The following is a 16,499-nucleotide window of genomic DNA, read 5'->3' as shown; positions in this document are numbered from 1 at the left end:
TTAGATGCAGCAATGTCCGAGCTTCTTTCAGACTGTTCTCTTGAATCCTGTAGCCATTACTGTTAACCGATCTCGACTAGAACCCTGGCTCAAGTGACACTGCTGAGTTTTGATTTACTTTTTCCTCCAGGTTCCTTTCTGACCTCATTTTGGGTGAGCTGCCGGAATGGCAGCCGAACCCTGAGAAGCCTGGCGCTGGGAGACTCGTGAAGACTTGCACTTCCCTAGTAGGAATGGACTACGAGAGAAGGTATGGCATCTCTAGAGTTACTGCGGGGCTCTAGGAACGAATAAGTTCTCCTCTTTTGTATTTGGTTCTGAGGACAGGAGGTGACAATATCGCTGTGATAATTTCCTTGCGTTTTGGTGTGATTATCTAGGCCAGGGGTAGTCAAACTGCGGCCCTCCAGATGTCCATGGACTACAATTCCCAGGAGCCCCCTGCCAGCAAATGCTGGCTGGGGGCTCCTGGGAATTGTAGTTCATGGATATCTGGAGGGCCGCAGTTTGACTACCCTTGATCTAGGCCATTAAGCAAGGTAATTCTGGGGAAAGTTCAGCACCGATTATACCATCTGCTTCATTGCACTGATAATTAGATTGGAAATTTAGTGAAAGGGGGTCTCCCTTGAGTCACCGCTGGCCTTCATTGTTCTGCAGGCGTGGGGAACAGTGCTGTATTATAGTGGCCAGGATGTCAAACCCTTTGCGATGCTGCTAGTGTTACGAAGCGCGGCAGAGGTGTGCTCTGTTACAATGCAGAGCAGGCTTCCTCAACTTTATGATAGCTCAGAAAGCCCTGAAACATTCCTCAGGCTTCAAGAAACCCCAGAAAGGGCGCGATTGGGCAGAATATGGTTGGGAAGCCTAGCTGTGGACACGCCCACCCAGGGCTCCTCCCCTTCCCAGCCCCTCCAGGCCCATCACTGGCCATTTAGGAAGGGGGTGGGGGGGCGGGTCAACATGACCATATTTGGTCCTCTCACCTGATAAATATTTAACAATTAATGGATTGATTAATTGGAATTATTACCTGCCACTCCCAGAACCGGAATGAATTAAATCCCATCCACTGAGGAAACCCTTCCAGGGCCATCAAGAAACCCCCCCCCCCAGGGTTTCACAAAACTCTAATTGAGAAAGCCTGATGCAGAGAGAAAGCTAGAGAGTTCACTTTCATAAGTTTTGCCTCCCATTTTCCCCGCCATTCTTAGATCAGCAAAGCGTTTGATGCAGACCCGATTTGTCTGAGAGTGGAATCTTAGCAAAGTCGGCCGGAGTTACTACTCGGATGGGAGACCTCTGAGCATATCTAGGGTTGCTGTGCAGAGGCAGGTAAAGGCAGGCCCCCCCTCTGAACATCTCCTGCCTTGAAAACTGTACATACATTTGGCTGCAAGTTGACGGTGCTTCCCAGCCGTACCACAGTCTTCTAATTCTCGGCAAAGACAGGAAGAGCTTGGTTTTGCAAGGAAGCATTGCGGGAAAAGCGTTCCTCCACATCACAGGAGTCCCAGTTTTTTTTTACTACAGGGGCAGCAATAGGGATTCCAGGCCGCCAGCCAGCATCTCTAGGAGCTTTCTGGGCAGAGTCTGGGCCAGGAATACAGTCCAAGACGGACAAAAGGCAAGACTGTTTAACACAGAAAGAGATTAAAATGTGGAATTAGCAGCCAGAGGTTATAGCCTGGGCCACAGGAATAAAATCCCCCTTAGAGGGGGATTAGATAGATTCACAGAGGATAAATTTATTAATGGCTGCTAGCCATAGTGACTGAGGGGAACCTTTACATTCAGAGGCAGTCTGCCTCCGGATCCCAGAGCCAGGAGGGAGTATCAGGGGAAGGTCTCGGCCACCATGCTTTGTCATTGGCTGTGTAGAGCAGGGGTAGTCAACCTGTGGTCCTCCAGATGTCCGTGGACTACAATTCCCATGAGCCCCTGCCAGCGTGCTGGCAGGGGCTCATGGGAATTGTAGTCCCATGTACATCTGGAGGACCACAGGTTGACTACCCCTGCTGTAGAGGACCTGGTTGGTCACTACGTGAGATGGGATGCTGCAGTAGACAGACCATTGGTTTGACCTGGCAGGGCTCTTCTGACGTTCTTAAGTTCCAGATTTCACCTCTGCTCAAAAACCTGATTGCAACATAAGCACTTCTGTCAACGCTCTGGCCATGCCCCTCCTACTCCACAGTACCAATATTGCACGAGACCTCATGTCCAGCCCAGGGCTTTTCTCCCTCCATTCACAGGAGCAAGGGTTGGACAAGAGGGCCCAACGTCCAGGAAGCCTCCCACCAGAAACAGTCTTCTTAGGCAGCAGAAGGAACAGAACAAGCTTTCTCTGACCATTGCTGGGCCCTTCTGTGCTGAGGTTGCTGTCCAAGCTTCCACTGACCTCTTGTCTCAGGCTCAGGGCCATTTGGCTAAGCGCCACCGAAGCCATCTGGCTGGCTAGGAAATACACTATTGGCATGGGCCAAATCATTTCAGCCTCTAAACTTCATTGGCGCCACCTGAGGCAGCAACTCCCACGCTGTTTGGAGAGCTCACGAACCAACGCTTTGCTGCTTGGTTTCCTATGCAGTGAGGAGTCCCCTGGTGCTTTTTGGTCACCGGGGCAGTGCTTGCGTTTTCCCTTGGAGCTGTGGCCTGCCATGATTATCGTCCTCTTGGTGGTTTTCGCTAGAGTTGCACTGAGTGGGGAAAAACAAAGTCTGTGTTCAGTTTTGGGCACCCCAGTTGGGGAGGGATGTAGACAGACTGGAGCGTGTCCAGAGGAGGGCAACAAAGATGGTGAGGGGTTTGGAGACCAAGACGGATGAGGAAAGGTTGGGGGAGCTTGGTCTGTTTAGCTTAGAGAGGAGACGACTGAGAGGGGATCTGATCACCATCTTCCAAGTATTTAAAAGGCTGCCGTGTAGAGGATGGAGGGATGGATCAGAATCAATGGGATGAAATTAATTCAAAAGAAATTCCATCTAAACATCCGGAAGAAGTTCCTGACAGCAATTTCTCAGGCTTCCTCGGGAGGTGGTAGGTTCTCCATCTTTCGAGATTTTTAAACTGAGGCTGGAGAGCCATCTGATGGAGAGGCTGATTCTGTGAAGGCAAAGGGGTGGCAGGTTACCGTGGATGAGCGATAGGGTTGTGAGTGTCCTGCATAGTGCAGGGGGTTGGACTAGATGACCCAGGAGGTCCCTTCCAACTCTATGATTCTATGTGTCTATCACAAACTAGATGCTTTGTATAAACAGAAGACAAAGCAGGTTATTCCCTGAATGCATTTGGCTTGTCCAAATGCGCCGCCTGCTCTTAGCCCTGCTGCTCCCTTGCCGTACCAGGAAGCCCTGGCCAAAGGGCTCCATAGGAAATGCTTCTGCCTCATTGTCAGTATCGGCCTTAGTACCTCGGGTCGGTTCTGAGCAGAGTCCCTTCCCGCCATACACTCTAGAGGTGGTCGCGGGGATCGGACTGGCCGCTATGGTGCCGTTGACCGGTCCCAGGACGAGGGCCCCGAAGGCCGCAGCCAAAGAGACCACGACTACAGAGATATGGATTATCGATCCTACCTGCGCGATTTCAACAACCAGGAGCCCAACAATGACTATGACGACTCCTCTGAGGAGCACAGCGTGGAGGTAAGGTTCGAAACGGACCTCTGGGATTAGATTTTGGTGTGACTTTCCCCTTTGGGGGAGGTGGAATGCGATGTCCTACATAGGTCTCTAAAATGCTCTCTGCTTTGGGGGAGGATCTCTTGTTCAGGTTTGGATTTTGCAACAGAAGGTGTTTGTGGGCAGTTGGCATAAATTGGAATGGAAACTCGCACTCACCTCTTTGCGCTTCCCCACCTCTCTGCTACGTTGGGTGGAGGAGTGCTGATATAAGACCTTTGCCTTATATATTGGTTTCTTTAACTCGATAGGAAACCCTGTGTCAATTCCAAACAGTTCCTCTAGCACAGAGGTAGTCAACTTGCGGTCCTCCAGCATTTGCTGTCAGGAGCTCATGGGAATTGTAGTCCATGAACATCTGGAGGACCACAGGTTGACTACCCCTGCTCTAGCATAACCTTTTTCAACGTTTTTGACCGTGAGGTACCGCTGAAATGTTTTGCAGGCTTTGGGGTACCCGGAAGTGGTGTCAGTTTGCCACCAGGAGTGGGAGGAGCCTCGGCTGGCAAAGGTTTAAGGGGCCAGGGCCTCTCCCCTTCCTCACTCTTCCAGGCCAATCATGGGCCACTTTGTGAGTGGGCGAGTCAACCTGCTTAAATAAGGACAGAGATTATCCAAACCATTTTTAAAAACCTTTCTTCTTTGCTTGGAACCAGAAACAGCTGGCGAAGGGTGGGAGGGCTCTTCCCAGCTGCCATTTTGAACCCCCTCCCCCCCACGCTGCAGCACCATTGAGGAACCTCAGCCGGTACCACGCAGTAGCTTGGATGGGGAAACCCAGCTGTAGCTGCGACTGAGTCTGTGGTTGATTGGGGAGGCCCTGAAGGAAGGGAGGCCTGTACAGGTGATGGAACAGGGACTCGGGTTTGGGAAGCAGCTTTGAGTGCTGGTAGGTTTTTTCATTTCCCGGGGGAGCCCTAGTCCCAGTTCCTCCACAGAAGGAGGAGACAAGCATAGTGGTGGTGCTGGTCTTGCTGGTACTTAGGCAGCTAGGCCTTGCCCCGCACAACAAGCCTTGCCCCGCATCTTCGCCGCCAAGGTTGCTCATTACCTCCGCTGCGCTGACCCCCCCCTGCCCTCTTCCATGCCGTCCTCCCCCAGGACCCCTACGAGGCCTCCTCCGGCTCAGAGACGCAACGCCGAAAGAGGGACAGCCCCAATGAGCACATGGGATTTCCGGGGGACGGGGACTACCGCGACCAGGACTACCGAACCGAGCAAGAGGAGGAGGAGCAGAAGGCCAGCAGCATCATCATGTTGAGGATGCTGCCCCAGTCCGCCACCGAGAACGACGTACGTTCATTCAGAGGTTTGGGACAGGAGGCGTTGCTCTCGGGCGCTCACTGTCCCTGTCGTCATCCCCGTCCTCTGGTGCCTCTTCCCCTTTTTAGCTTATCCCCCCAGGGCAGATGTCGTTGACTCCTCTGTGCTTCTCCGCAGATCCGGGCCCAGCTGCAGGCACACGGATTCCAACCGCGGGAGGTGCGGCTGATGCGGAACAAAGCCTCAGGTGAGCTCCCGTTCGCAGTTTCCGCCTTCTCATGAGGCGCTCGTAGTGCTCCGCTCACCGCCCGGCGCGCTCCCAACTAGCGGGCGGCCTGCCAAACGTGCATTGGTGCAGAACGGTTTGCCCCGTGGCATTAAAGATTTATGTTGCGCTCTCTTTCTGTGGACGTTCCCCCTACTTAGGAACCAGTCGAGCTCGCGGCATCCCTTCCAGGGAGAACAAAAATACCCAGTGGTATTGAAGCTTTGAGTGGCCCCCATCCGTAGGCCCGGGGCCTTTCGGCTTTCCTTCCGTAAACAGTTGGCACGAGAGGTAGCAGAAGGCCAAGGTCCGGTCCCAGCTCCTGTTGCCACTTGCTTCTCCGCACACTGTATACACGTATGAGCCTCCTGACCCTGAAACCTGACAACCTTTTATATGAAGATTGGTTCTTCTTTTGTTTTCTCCTTTTATATGAGGATTGGTTCTTGTTTTGTTTTCCGCTCTTCTCGCTTGGCCTCTTTGCTTCTGTCAAGGGGGGAGGGGCCACGCAGGATCAGGGCAACCCATTCGCTTGCACGCCCGTGTCTCCCACCCAGCACCGAATCCGACGTTCATCCCCAGCAACGTCTTGTCAGATACATTCGCCTCACGGATCCATCTTGGCTCCCGGCAGCTGAAGTCAGGTTCCTTCTCTGCCCAAGCGCCATCTGTTGTGTCGCTCCTAGGCGAGCCTCGTGCAGCTTTTGACCCGCCAAGCTTTCACACAGCCTTCGAGCCGCGAGCGGCAGGCCGCTTACGGATTCCGCGAGCCCTCCTGGGTCGCGTTCTCCCCTCCATCTGTTTTCGGGATGAAGGGCTGTCAAACTTTTGTCGAGCTGCCATTCTCGGCTGGTGGGCTGCGTTCGGCTGGGTGAGTCACAGGCGGAGCCGGCCCGTGCGAAAGGAAAGCAGAATGGGGTTGGTACAAAGGCGTGTGCAGGTAAAGGAAGAGCTAATTTCCACCCACTTCAAGGAGAAAATCTCAGGTAGCGTCCAGACTACAGCTTGGGTCTCTTTTGGGGGAGCCCTAGCCAGGTAAGTTGGCTCCTCTCCAGTGCTACATTAGCACATACACTGCCTTCAAGTCAGGGTCGCCTACCAAGGTGTGCACATAAATATACCCCTTTCTACCTTCTCGTATTTCGCACCTGGCCAGACAGGAGCTGGCAGTTCATGCAAGATGGAGGGTACAGAAAGGCACCCTGCTTGCCAGGGCAGTCAAAGGCTTGAGAGAAGCAAAAGCAGGAACAGTTCCTATATCCAGGCAGAGTATCACAAGGGCAAAGATCGCAGGCCCTGAAAGACGGGAGAGCTGTGCTCTAAGCACTACCCTTGGCAGTTTGATTACAGACTGTTCTTGTCTGTCTTTGGTTTTCTATTTAAAACGCGTCATCCGCCAGACGAGGATAAGGTTTTGGTCCATTGGCTCACAACGTGATGCCTCATTCCAGTGTTGCTAGAGGAGAAAGTGGGGAAGATTTTGAAGCTCACGCTGCCAGTGGATTGTGTTTTTAGCGGCCCCCCCTCCGCCCAGAGGGTCTTTTGACCTCACATGAACCTGCCCTATGCTGAATCAGTCAAGATCCGTATTGTCTACTCAGATTGAAGAAGAAGAAGAAGAGTTGGTTCTTAGATGCCACTTTTTCCTACCCGAAGGAGGCTCAAAGCGGCTTACAGTCGCCTTCCCTTCCCTCTCCCCACAACAGACACCCTGTGGGGTGGGTGAGGCTGAGAGAGCGCTGATATCACTGCTCGGTCAGAACAGTTTCATCAGTGCTGTGGCGAGCCCAAGGTCACCCAGCTGGCTGCATGTGGGGGAGTGCAGAATCAAACCCGGCAGGCCAGATTAGAAGTCCATACTCCTAACCACTACACCAAACTGGCTCTGACCAAACAGCAGCTGTCCAGGTTCTCAAGATGAAGTCTTGCCTGGTCCTTTTAACTGAAGGTGCCAAGGAAGGGGACCCTGGGCCTTTTGCATGCCAAGTTTGCAGCTCTTCCACAAAGCCACGGCCCCTCGCCTCTAAGCATAACGCGCTCCTCCTTTTGGGCCATTTAGATTTATGAAAAGCAATTGTCTCATTTTTTCCTCCTCGATCTTTGCAGCAGTCTTAAAAAACATTTTTTTTATTGCACAGATGAGGGGAATGAAGCCTCAGAGAGTGGCCTCAAGTCACCCACTGAGTCCAAGGCTGACTTCAAAGCCCAGACTTCCAGATCTGGGCCCCACACTGGCAGCTTTCGGTTGCTCAGGGTCCATGTCTGCTGGGCCCCTCATTTTACTTCTCCTGTGGTTTGGCTGGGTGTCCAGTGGCAGCTCTTTCAAATATAGGCTAGGTGGCGGGGTGACTGTGCCAGCGACTGCTTCCGCTGTAATTAGAAGGAATTGAGGGATGCTAATTGATACGAACAGTATCCAAAGCAAATAAGAATGATTCTGCTTAGAAGAAGAGTTGGTTTTTAAACCCTGCTTTTCACTACCCAAAGGAGACTCAACGTGTCTTGCAACCACCTTTCCCTTCCTCTCCCCACAAGAGGCCCCCTGCGAGGTAGGTGGGGCTGAGAGAGCTCTGACAGGACCGCTCTGTGAGAACAGCTCTAACAGGACTGTGACTAGACCAAGGTCACCCACCCAGCTGCACCTGGAGGAGCAGGGAATCAAACCTGGCTCTCCACAGGGGCCGCTGCTCTTAGCCGCAGCACCACGCTGGATTCAGATATCCCCCCCCCAGCCCAGCCCAGCCTAACCTCCCGAAGGAGCTGGGCATCGGCTCGATCAAAGCGCGGGAGACTCATTCCCAGCTCCGGGAAGGAAAAGAGTTTCTCGAGGCTCCAGCGGCAACCAACAGCATCCGTATAGCAAAAGCGTCACTTGGTTTGAAACAATCCGAAGGGCAGGTTCCTCCCACTGGGTGACCGAAAGCTGCACCCTCCCCACTTTGCCACTAGGGTGTGCCTTTCTGTGCCTCTCCACCCTCCCCTGTTTCTCCCCCCCTGAACCCCCACCCCACTCCCCGGCCCCCATTTGGTACAGCGACAGGGTGCGTGATGTTGGCTAGATCTGTTGAACTAACACACTGCGTCTGTATCTGAATGCTGTCCTCCAGGTCAGAGCCGGGGCTTCGCCTTCGTCGAGTTTAATCACTTGCAGGACGCTACACGATGGATGGAAGCCAATCAGGTTGCTTTGCTGCACTTGAAACCCACAAGTACTGCTACTGTTAATGACCAATCCAAACACCTGGTTCACCTGAGCAAGCCCCGCCCGTCCCCAGTCGCCTTCCCCCAAAGGAAATCACTCGAGAAGGGATGGGGAACGGCGATAGGCCCAGAACAGTGCTGCCCTAACGCAGAAAGGACTTCGGAGGGGTGTCCTTCGGCTTAGGGCGGCACTGTGAGTCGGATAGCCCATAGGTTTTTCGGGGATCAAAACCAGCCCCATGGGCACTGGAAGTTCGGCTTCCGGGGACTTTCCCTGCTCTGAAGAAGACAGCGGCTAGAATTTAGGGGCTTTAGGAGTCCCGGCTTCCCGAAATGCGTTAACGCAGGGAGTGGGTCAGCAGCCAGGATTAGCTTTTCTTTTGGGGGAGAATAACATGGCCTAGTAAATGGAGCAAACAGGTTAGTAAAAAGCCAGGACTGCAGTGGGGTAAATGGGGAGGGGGAGGCCTGGCGGGGGAGGAGTTCCCAGTAGCATGAAAGAGTTTGAAGGGTTTGAAGCCACGGCTCCTGTGCACTTTCTTTCACCGTGGAAGTCCCCGTAACCCACAGCGTGCTAAAGACTAGAGTAGGCCGGGGGTGTAGCGAAGCAGCTGCATAAAGACGAAAGCAGACCAATCTGCTTGGCTGCTTGGGCTTTTCCCTCACCGGTTTTCCAAGAGACGATTTGGTTACGGAGATGAGCCTCCAGCACAGAGAGCTTTTAGGAACGTTCCTCGGAGGCTCAGTCCTCCACCGCAGCCGCTCCGTGAGGACAGCCTGCCTACGTGAGACCCCCTGCTCTCTCCAGCACCGTAAGACGGCAGGGCGGGCTTTTGGCCCTGAAACTCGTAGTACCCGTTCTGCACCGAGGTCTCCAGCGACAAATCTTATTTTCCAAACAGCCATAAAAAGTTGGTGAAAAGTGCACCCCTTAGCCCCATCCTGTGTGGGGTTGCCAAGTCTTTTTTTGTGCATTCATGGCAGCTGCCTCTGCCATCTTCTCCTCCTCCTCCTCCTCCTCCTCCTGTTCTCTCACGTCGGCAGCGTAGCCGGGCCATGTGTGCGCCATCCCCAGTGGGAGCTGACACATGCAGCCCTGGTGTGGCTGAGACGACGCACTTTGCTCTCGGCGGGGGAGCAGAGGGGGCGGGGGGCGGGTTACAAAAAAGCGGGGATGGCGGACAGGTCCGGGAGAGGGGTTCCTCCGGAGTGCAGTTGTGTGTGCAAGTTGGCAGCGTGTTAATTCTGTCGATGGCAACGGGCCAGGGGTAGGGAAGATCCTAGCCTACCAAGCCTTGCCTGTTCTACCTTCATAAATCGGTCTGGCTTAGGTCTGTATCTTTCTCAAGGGACGGAAGACCTGGCAAATCTTGTCGATACTCTTCCCAGGGGTCTGCACTTGACTCTAGCCGGCACTTTTTCCGTAGGCCAGGCTAGAAACCGTACAGCCAGTTGTTATGCAGTGGAGTCGGGATTGTCCGGAGTGGGCAAGACAGGGTAGAACATCGCCAGGACTGAGGAGCTAGCGATGCGCACGGAGCTTAAAACCGTCCAGATTCCCAAATCTTTTCCCCCTCTGGAGTGGATTTGCAGGCAGGACGTGGAGAGCTTCCTCCAAGGCATGCCCTTTACAGGAAAGTTGACGTGAGCGTAGTGGAGGTGTTCTCAGAAGGCGGGAATGGCGGTCCACCTGGGGAAAAGGTGGAGGGTGATGAGTTCAGCGTTGCTAGGTTGCAGGTCAGAGGATCAAGTCAGGGCACTCTTAGAGGTATTTGTACAGTGGTGTCTCGGAGCACGGCTGCATTCTCTCTGTCTGTTTCTCCTTCTCTCCCATCTTTCTCTCTGCCTCTCTCTCTCTCTCTCTCTCTTTCTCACTCTCTCTCTCTTCCCGATGCACTCCCTCCCTCCTTCACAGCAGCCGGATGTCCCTGTGCCCTGGGGTAGAGACAAGTGCCTCTGCCGGCCAGGTTAGGCGCGTGCTAGCCAAATAGCCAAGCTCCAGACTTCTCTCGGCTTGTGCTTCCTTCCCTTCCCTCACCCCCACCCCCCCTCATCCATTCAGCTGAAGGGTTTGAACCTCTCCTCCTTTCTGCTGCGGCAGTGATGGACACCTTTTTTTCTCCGCCTCCACTCCCGGGTCTCATCGCGGCGTTTCTCTCCCCCCTGCAGCACTCCCTCTCCATCCTCGGCCAGAAGGTCTCCATGCACTATAGCGACCCGAAGCCCAAGATTAACGAGGACTGGCTCTGCAGTAAGGTGCGGGGGGCTCAGAGGGACAATACGTGGGGCCTGGGACGGCGCGTGAGGTTGCTACGCTGCTGGGGGGACAGGGCAGAGCGGAAGTAGTGAGAGACGCTGCAGTGTAGATTAGGGGAATGGGCAGTTTGTGCAGAAATCTAGGGCTAACTAGGAAGTGTTTAGGGCAGGGGTAGTCAAACTGCGGCCCTCCAGATGGCCATGGACTACAATTCCCATGAGCCCCTGCCAGCCCTTACCCCTGCTTTTGGCTGATCCTGCATTGAGCAGGAGGCTGGACTAGATGTGCTGTCTGGCTCTTCCAACTCTATGATTCTAAGCAGCCGCTGGACAGTTACTTATCCTGGATGTTTTAGACTGATCCTGCGTTGAGCAGGAGGTTGGACTAGATGGCCTATCTGGCTCCTTCCAACTCTATGATTCTAAGCAGCCGCTGGACAGTTACTTATCCTGGATGTTTTAGGCTGATCCTGCATTGAGCAGGAGGTTGGACTAGATGGCCTATCTGGCCCCTTCCAACTCTATGATTCTAAGCAGCCACTGGACAGTTACTTATCCTGGATGTTTTAGTTCTGATCCTGCATTGAGCAGGAGGTTGGACTAGATGGCCTATCTGGCCCCTTCCAACTCTATGATTCTAAGCAGCCGCTGGACAGTTACTTATCCTGGATGTTTTAGACTGATCCTGCATTGAGCAGGAGGTTGGACTAGATGGCCTATCTGGCCCCTTCCAACTCTATGATTCTAAGCAGCCGCTGGACAGTTACTTATCCTGGATGTTTTAGGCTGATCCTGCATTGAGCAGGAGGTTGGACTAGATGGCCTATCTGGCCCCTTCCAACTCTATGATTCTAAGCAGCCGCTGGACAGTTACTTATCCTGGATGTTTTAGTTCTGATCCTGCATTGAGCAGGGGTGGGACTAGATGGCCTGTCTGGCCCCTTCCAACTCCATGAGCCCTAGCTGGCAGGGGCTCGTGGGAATTGTAGACCACGGGCATCTGGAGGGCCGCAGTTTGACTACCCCGGGTTTAGGGCTCTGCATAAATCCCAGATGTGAGGAAACCCAGCTCCCGTGATCAGCGTACGTCAGGCAAGTTTTGGCTCGTTTTAAATCGTTCCCCTGCAAAAATTGGTACTTTGAAAGATCCAGAGCAGCCATTGTCAAGCTTTTTTTGGCCACTGCCCTTTTAGGAACTGTTCTCGGATTCCAGGGCCCCTTGTGGGTTGGCTGGCTGCTTGTGCAAGGAGCTATATTAAAAAAAGGCCTCCGCTGGGAGTGAACAAATTTATACTTGACATACCTTATATATACGCAAAACAGATTTCTGGAACATTCGACGAAGAGAAGTACATGTGTTCGTTGCCCCCCCCACCCCCTTGAATTTAGTGATTCAAGCACGCACACAGGAAAAGCACAACAACATCAGAGTCCAGTGGCAAATTTAAGACCAACAAAGATTTATTCCAGGCTCGAACAGCACAGCAGAGTCCAGTGTCACCTTTAAGACCAACAAAGATTTATTCCAGGCTCGAACAGCACAGCAGAGTCCAGTGTCACCTTTAAGACCAACAAAGATTTATTCCAGGCTCATGCCTGGAATAAATCTTCGTTGGTCTTAAAGGTGACACTGGACTCTGATTTTGTTGTGCTGCTTCAGACAGGCCGACAGGGCTACCCACTTGAATCTACACACAGGAACAGATTGTGATTTCTTTCTCTTTCCCTTGACCAAGGTCGAACTTTCTAGCAATTAATCATGTTATATGTGACAAAAAGGGTACTTCATCGGTTACCAGCCCCCCCCCCCACCCATAAACCCTTCTCACATTTTTCAGTCTGTGGCCCCCTTCAAATGTGTCAGGTTATAGGGTCCCCATTGAGAATGGTTGATTTAGGATGCCCCCAGCAAAGGTTATGACATTGGAAGCAGGCAGGGGAGGGCACAAATGGATTGAGAAAGGTTTTCTGTAGATCAGGGGTAGTCAAACTGCAGCCCTCCAGATGTCCATGGACCACAATTCCCAGAAGCCCCTGCCAGCAAATGCTGGCAGGGGCTCCTGGGAATTGTGGTCCATGGACATCTGGAGGGCCGCAGTTTGACTACCCCTGCTGTAGATTGGGAGCACTCCAAAAAGATTACTTAAGTCAAGGGTGGGCAAACGGTGGCTCTCCATTTGCCCCTGGACTACAGTTCCCATGAACCGCTGCCAGCACATGGAATTGTAGTCCATGGACATCTGGAGAGACCCAGTTGGTCACCCCTGACCCAAGTATTCCTCGAAGATAGTTTTATCGGGTAGCCAGATTGGTCTGCAGCAGAAAAACTACTTGAATTCAGTGGTATCCAAAGACTGATGAGATTTTTGTAATATAAATTTCTGAGAATCGAAGCTCCCTTCGTCAGATACACTCACAGCTGATGAGGGGAGCTTTAACTCTCCAGAGCTAATACCTCAGAAAATTCATTGGGCCCTCACGTGCTACTGGAGTAGAATCTGCAGCGTCAAGGGCAAAAAATGCAGGGTATGCATAAGCTGGCAGTTCTGTCAAAAGGGTAGAGCTTGGCCCAAAATGACTTACTTGAGAGTCATGCGTCTTCGTGCGGTGGTCAAAGAAAAGTTCAAGATGATATATGTTCTCTCAACAGTGTGGAGTGCAGAATTTCAAGCGCAGAGAAAAATGTTTCAAGTGTGGAATTCCCAGATCTGGTGAGTTGACATTCTTGGACTTCTTCAGAGCTACTGTCATCTGTAACAGGGACTTAACGTATTAACTCAATCCATACCGACCCACCCCCACCCCCCGGACTCCCTTCATTTTCAACAGAAGCCGAGCAGAAGCTACCGCCGGGTAGCCGCTTGGACCAGTTGGTGGCTCTGTCGGGTCGTGAGCTCAGCCAAGGCCTCCTGCCCCTCCCACAACCGTACCAAGTATCCGCGGCCCTGTCTGCTCAGCCCGTGGCCCAGATGTCTGAACCCTGCGCTGAGAATGCAAATGATAGTGAGTATACAGGACTGGTGAATGACACAAGAGCTTCCAGTTAGGTAGCTGCAGTCAGACTGAAGCCCCTGAAGCTCAGAAACATTTAACCCCCCCTTCTTTCTGCTCCCCATGAAAAACCATGGGGAGCAGCTAGCAGGGGCTTAAACTTTAAATGGATCATGAACTGGATTAAATGGATTATGGCTTCTTACGAGGAGCCCTGAGGATCACAGCATCCACCACATCTTTCTGTGGTTCCCGGAAATGCCATTTGTGCCTGCAGTGTTCTAAAATTTTAGCTCATGAATTGGTGTGACCGTTTCCTCTCCTCCCCTGAGAGGGAGGTTTTGACCTAGCGTGCATGCCTTGCAGATGCAGTAGGCAGCTTCTGAGTCAGGTCTTCATCAGGGATAGGCAGGAACCACATTTTTTTAGGTTTTATTTATTTTATTAATTTATTTTTGGGATTTCTAAACCGCCCCATGACTGAACCATGAATCTGTATAAACTGGGAGGTTGATTTTCAAATTGATCTGGTTTGGCTCGGTTCGTGATCCATTCAAAGTTTAAGCCCCTGCTTGCTGCTCCCCATGGCTTTTCGTGGGGAGCAGAAAGAAGGGGGTTAAATCGAGCGGAAACAATACGAATAACGTCAAAATAACGACTTGAAACAATGCGAATAACATCAAAATTCAAGGTGGCGTGTCCGTTCGCAAACATTGCCTTGCGAATCATAAACCGCCCAAAATTCGTAACAAATTTGAGTCTGTCAGCTGGTTCATACCCATCTCTAGCCTTAAATCCTGTTGGCGGGGAAGTTCTGAGGCACCTTCGGCCCACTTACCTCGGCTCTTCTCCCTGCGACAGCTATCATTTTGCGGAACCTGAACCCTCACAGCACGATGGACTCCATTTTGAACGCCCTGGCGCCCTACGCGGTCCTCTCCTCGTCTAACGTCCGGGTCATCAAGGACAAGCAGACCCAGCTGAACCGCGGTTTTGCTTTCATCCAGCTCTCCACCATCGTGGTGAGTGGGACAAATGGTGAACTGGTTAGGCTGACTCCTGACCTTGGTCCTGAGGAGGCTGGGAGTCCAAAGAAGCCATTGACCGTGTGACTCTAAGGGCCCTAAAAACAGCAGTCGCAGTTTTCTCACCGCGGCCTTTCTTCCCCTCTGCCCTGTCCCAGGAGGCAGCTCAGCTGCTGCAGATCCTCCAGGCCCTGCACCCGCCCCTGAACATCGACGGCAAGACGATTAACGTGGAGTTTGCCAAAGGGTCCAAGCGGTGAGTAGCGGGAGGGGCTGCGTCTGCCGCTGGGCCTCCTGCCGCGGTCCTCAAAGGCTTCAGTAACGCCCCCCCTCCTCCCCGCGTGTTTCTCATCCACCCTGCAGGGACATGAGCTCATCGGACGGAAACCGCATCAGCGCCGCTTCCGTTGCCAGCACGGCGATAGCAGCGGCACAGTGGGCGATCTCTCAGGTAAGGCCGTGTTTGAGGGGAGCGGAGAGGACCGAGAGATCGGAAGGTGTCGGTCTTAGAGGCGGGGATGGGTTCCGCATCGACTCAGTAACCGGCACTGAGTATTTGTCCTCTGCTACAGGGGTAGTCAACCTGTGGTCCTCCAGATGTTCATGGACTACAATTCCCATGAGCCCCTGCCAGCGTTCGCTGGCAGGGGCTCATGGGAATTGCAGTCCATGAACATCTGGAGGACCACAGGTTGACTACCCCTGCTCTACTACAGAATTGGCTAACTGTGTGACTGACAGCTCACCTTTTTAGCCAGAGTTCCCCTTGCGAGGCTACAGGTGACTCGTGACTAGAGGGAAGGTGCAGCCAAGCTGTAGACTTCTCCACCCCCATCAGCCCTCACCCTGGTCTTGACCTTTTCCCTCACACATGTCTCTTTCAACAACCCGCCTTGATAGCCCTCTTTAAGTATTTGAAAGGTTGTCACTTGGAGGAGGGCAGGATGCTGTTTCCGTTGGCTGCAGAGAAAAGGACGGGCAGTAATGGGTTTAGACTACAAGTACAACGATATAGGCTAGATATCAGGAAAACAATTTTTCACAGTCAGAGTATTTCAGCAGTGGAATAGGCTGCCTAAGGAGGTGGTGAGCTCCCCCTCACTGGCAGTCTTCAAGCAAAGGTTGGATACATACTTTTCTTGGATGCTTTAGGATGCTTTGGGCTGATCCTGCGTTGAGCAGGGGGTTGGATTAGATGCCCTGTCTGGCCTCTTCCAACTCTATGATCCTATGATTCTATATCACCCGATAAATGTTTAACAATTTTCAATAAATATATTAAAAATTAATTCCCACCCGTTTGGGGAACCCTTCCAGGGCCATCAAGAAACCCCAGGGTTTCACAAAACCCTGGTTGAGAGAGCCTGCTTTAGAATGTGTCAGTATTTTGACAACAGTAGTGAAAATAAACCAGCAACACTATGTGTAACCCACCCATCTTAGGTGTCTCAGTAGCCTAGAAGTCTCAGCAGTTAGAGGAGCAGTGTCCTTAACTAAGTAGGGGAGAAATCAGCTCCTGTCTGGATATTAAAAATTCAGGGCATCTTAAAAGTACGTGGTCTATAGATTCGAGGCGATGAAGGTCACAACTGCATGTTCTCTCTTGAGTCTGGAATACCAGTGCATGTACCTGACGAGACTACAGATGGCAAAGCGTCTATTTAGGATACATTAAATCCCAAAACTACATTTGGATGCAAACTGGAGAAAATGCTGACTTTGGAGGGTGGATTTGATGGCATAGTATCCTTCTGAGGTCCCTGCCCTCCTCAGACTCCGCCCTCAAATTGCTAAGCGTTTCCCAGCCTGGGTGTGGCA

At 52.5% G+C, this 16,499-nt stretch overlaps 1 protein-coding gene across 5 annotated transcripts in view; it reads left to right on the top strand.

Annotated features, from left to right (window-relative positions):
- RBM10 (RNA binding motif protein 10) overlaps positions 1 to 16,499 on the top strand; it is a 43,615-nt gene that overhangs the window by 11,857 nt on the left and 15,259 nt on the right. For 4 of the 5 annotated variants that reach the window (XM_077329387.1, XM_077329389.1, XM_077329386.1 and 1 more), the window contains exons 2-12: positions 131 to 250; positions 3,458 to 3,644; positions 4,782 to 4,973; positions 5,121 to 5,190; positions 8,316 to 8,389; positions 10,579 to 10,665; positions 13,316 to 13,376; positions 13,495 to 13,668; positions 14,518 to 14,678; positions 14,840 to 14,937; positions 15,045 to 15,132. In XM_077329387.1, the coding sequence (XP_077185502.1) occupies positions 234 to 250; positions 3,458 to 3,644; positions 4,782 to 4,973; positions 5,121 to 5,190; positions 8,316 to 8,389; positions 10,579 to 10,665; positions 13,316 to 13,376; positions 13,495 to 13,668; positions 14,518 to 14,678; positions 14,840 to 14,937; positions 15,045 to 15,132 (1,209 nt within the window). In that variant the 5' untranslated portion in view covers positions 131 to 233. Of the gene's footprint in view, positions 1 to 130; positions 251 to 3,457; positions 3,645 to 4,781; positions 4,974 to 5,120; positions 5,191 to 8,315; positions 8,390 to 10,578; positions 10,666 to 13,315; positions 13,377 to 13,494; positions 13,669 to 14,517; positions 14,679 to 14,839; positions 14,938 to 15,044; positions 15,133 to 16,499 lie in introns of those variants that run through there. The other variant, XM_077329390.1, reaches the window with a different exon arrangement.

Source organism: Paroedura picta, chromosome 3 (assembly GCF_049243985.1).
Source record: "Paroedura picta isolate Pp20150507F chromosome 3, Ppicta_v3.0, whole genome shotgun sequence".
In the NCBI taxonomy this organism is placed as follows: domain Eukaryota; kingdom Metazoa; phylum Chordata; class Lepidosauria; order Squamata; family Gekkonidae; genus Paroedura; species Paroedura picta.
This window is presented reverse-complemented; position numbering and strand designations above follow the sequence as displayed.